Below are 2,037 nucleotides of genomic sequence, written 5' to 3' on the forward strand. Positions count from 1 at the left end.
AGTTTTGATTAGTTATTTTAGATGAAAATTTAGATAAGCCATTAAGAAAGCTCTTATGTCGTTGAGGAAAAAAAAAAGAAAGCTCGAAGTCAACAACGTACGCGGTACGCGACATGCATATGCTAAGTATACCCTCCACTTTCAACAACTACGAAAAATTAACTAATCACCCATGCATTGATAACGACTAGTTTATTATTTGACTCAATCAATTACGTCAACACATTAATATTATAGAAGTGATGGCTGGAGGACGAAGAACCGATCTGGTTCATATCTTTATTTTGGGTTTTTCTGAACCCAATCATCAACAATATTTCCATGCGCGCAACTAGTTATGTAGCACTGTAACATTGCAGCGGACAACGGAGTATCGGGTAGGAATGTCTAAGAAGTAGGTCTCAAAGGTAGCATAGCCTCTAGCTAGCCGGAATCTCCCAGTTCCACCCACCACCGACACCTCTCTAACGGCCTCAAACTGCTTGCTAATGCCTTGTAATTGCAAGGTGCTTCCATTGTACGCCTTACTTGTGAACACTACCGACACCGAAACATGTGAATTCAAACCGTCCAAACCCGATGTTATGTACATGCCTTGGAGTTGCCCAACTTTGGGTGACTTTGGATCAGCGGTTTCGGTGAGGGTGTCGTCGGTAACATAGAGGGTCCCGAATTGGGTGAATGTCCATGCCTTGCCGGCGATCCCTGCCACCGGGATGACCGTCGCGTTGGGAGAGCCGAAGGCTGAGAAGTCTTGTGCATACAAGGATAGCTTGGTTTCTCTAAGCTGGTGGTCGTTGGCTTTGGCTAAATATATGGTCGCGGCTAGAACCAATACTAAGAATGAAGTGGAAATTTGTTTGGGTACAAAGCTTTGAGCCATGGTGATGGTTGGGGGCAGCTAATCAGGCGACCAAGAAGGATTGCTAGGAATAGAATATTGACTATGAGAGCTTGTATTTATGGTTTGCTACTGTGAGTCTGTGGTCTCTATTTATAAGTTCTAGTATTTAATATTGTTCAGAAGGCCTACATAAACAGCTGAGTATTAATTAGGTACTAATATAGTTTAAAAAAAATAGGTACTAATATAAATATTATGTGCATCTCTTTCTGAAATATATAATACATTTCTATAAAAGAATCTTACATATTCTGGATTTTCAAATAAAACTATTCAAAGTATAGATAAGTCAATCAGAACAAGTCTAGAAATGGATTCACATCAATTGATTGTTTTTGTTTTTTGGTTTTTTTTTCAGCTTTGGCTATAAAGTATAGTCTCCAATTACGACTAAAATATGGGAGACTTTTTTAGGTCTATTCAACAATTAAAACTACAACAAAAATGAGAATTTGCGACAAATTTTTTAGAATGAAATAAAAATCGTTTCAAAAAATGAGTTGCAAGGATGAAATTGAAATTTATTTCCTAAAAGATGACGGAAGTCGTTAACTGTTCGAACAATAAATTTTTTGTTCGAACAGTATATGTAGTGACGAGAAATTCCATCCCTAATAAAATATCCGTTCAAACGTAATAAAATAAATATTCGAATGGATATTATATATAGTCAAACAAAAAATTACCGCGTTAAGTAACTAAATTTAGTAGGGCATTGACTTATCGTTCAAACAACTTGCTACACCATTCGAACGTTAAGGTTAATCTCTGTTCGAACGTAAAATAAAGAGTTTGAACTTTTAATTGCAAAAATCTTTTCGAATATAATAAAATAAACTTTCGAATAGATATTATATAGGATTGAACAAGGAATTGGACGGTTAAATCACTAAACTTAACGAGACTTTGACTTACCGTTCGAACAAATTATTACATTGTTTAAACGTTTAGGTCAATCGCTATTCAAAAGGAAAATAAAAGGTTTGAACATAAATTCATTGCAGAAATATCGAATGATGACATAGTTTTTACAACTTTTGATGCCAACACAATACCTCACTTAATTATGAAAAAGTATTTAATTTATATAAAAAATTAGTAATTAAAAAATATATAGTAGAAATCAATAATTA

The 2,037-nt window shown here is 34.9% G+C and overlaps 1 protein-coding gene across 1 annotated transcript; it reads right to left on the minus strand.

Annotated features, from left to right (window-relative positions):
* Window positions 1–203: 203 nt before the first annotated feature.
* LOC109014309 (dirigent protein 22-like) lies at window positions 204–945 on the minus strand. Its single transcript, XM_018996726.2, has one exon. It carries the CDS (start codon window positions 881–883, stop codon window positions 332–334), a length of 552 nt encoding a protein of 183 aa, XP_018852271.2. The 5' UTR covers window positions 884–945; the 3' UTR covers window positions 204–331.
* Between the last annotated feature and the right edge of the window lie 1,092 nt (window positions 946–2,037).

The sequence above is a fragment of the Juglans regia genome, chromosome 1, assembly GCF_001411555.2.
Source record: "Juglans regia cultivar Chandler chromosome 1, Walnut 2.0, whole genome shotgun sequence".
In the NCBI taxonomy this organism is placed as follows: Eukaryota; Viridiplantae; Streptophyta; class Magnoliopsida; order Fagales; family Juglandaceae; genus Juglans; species Juglans regia.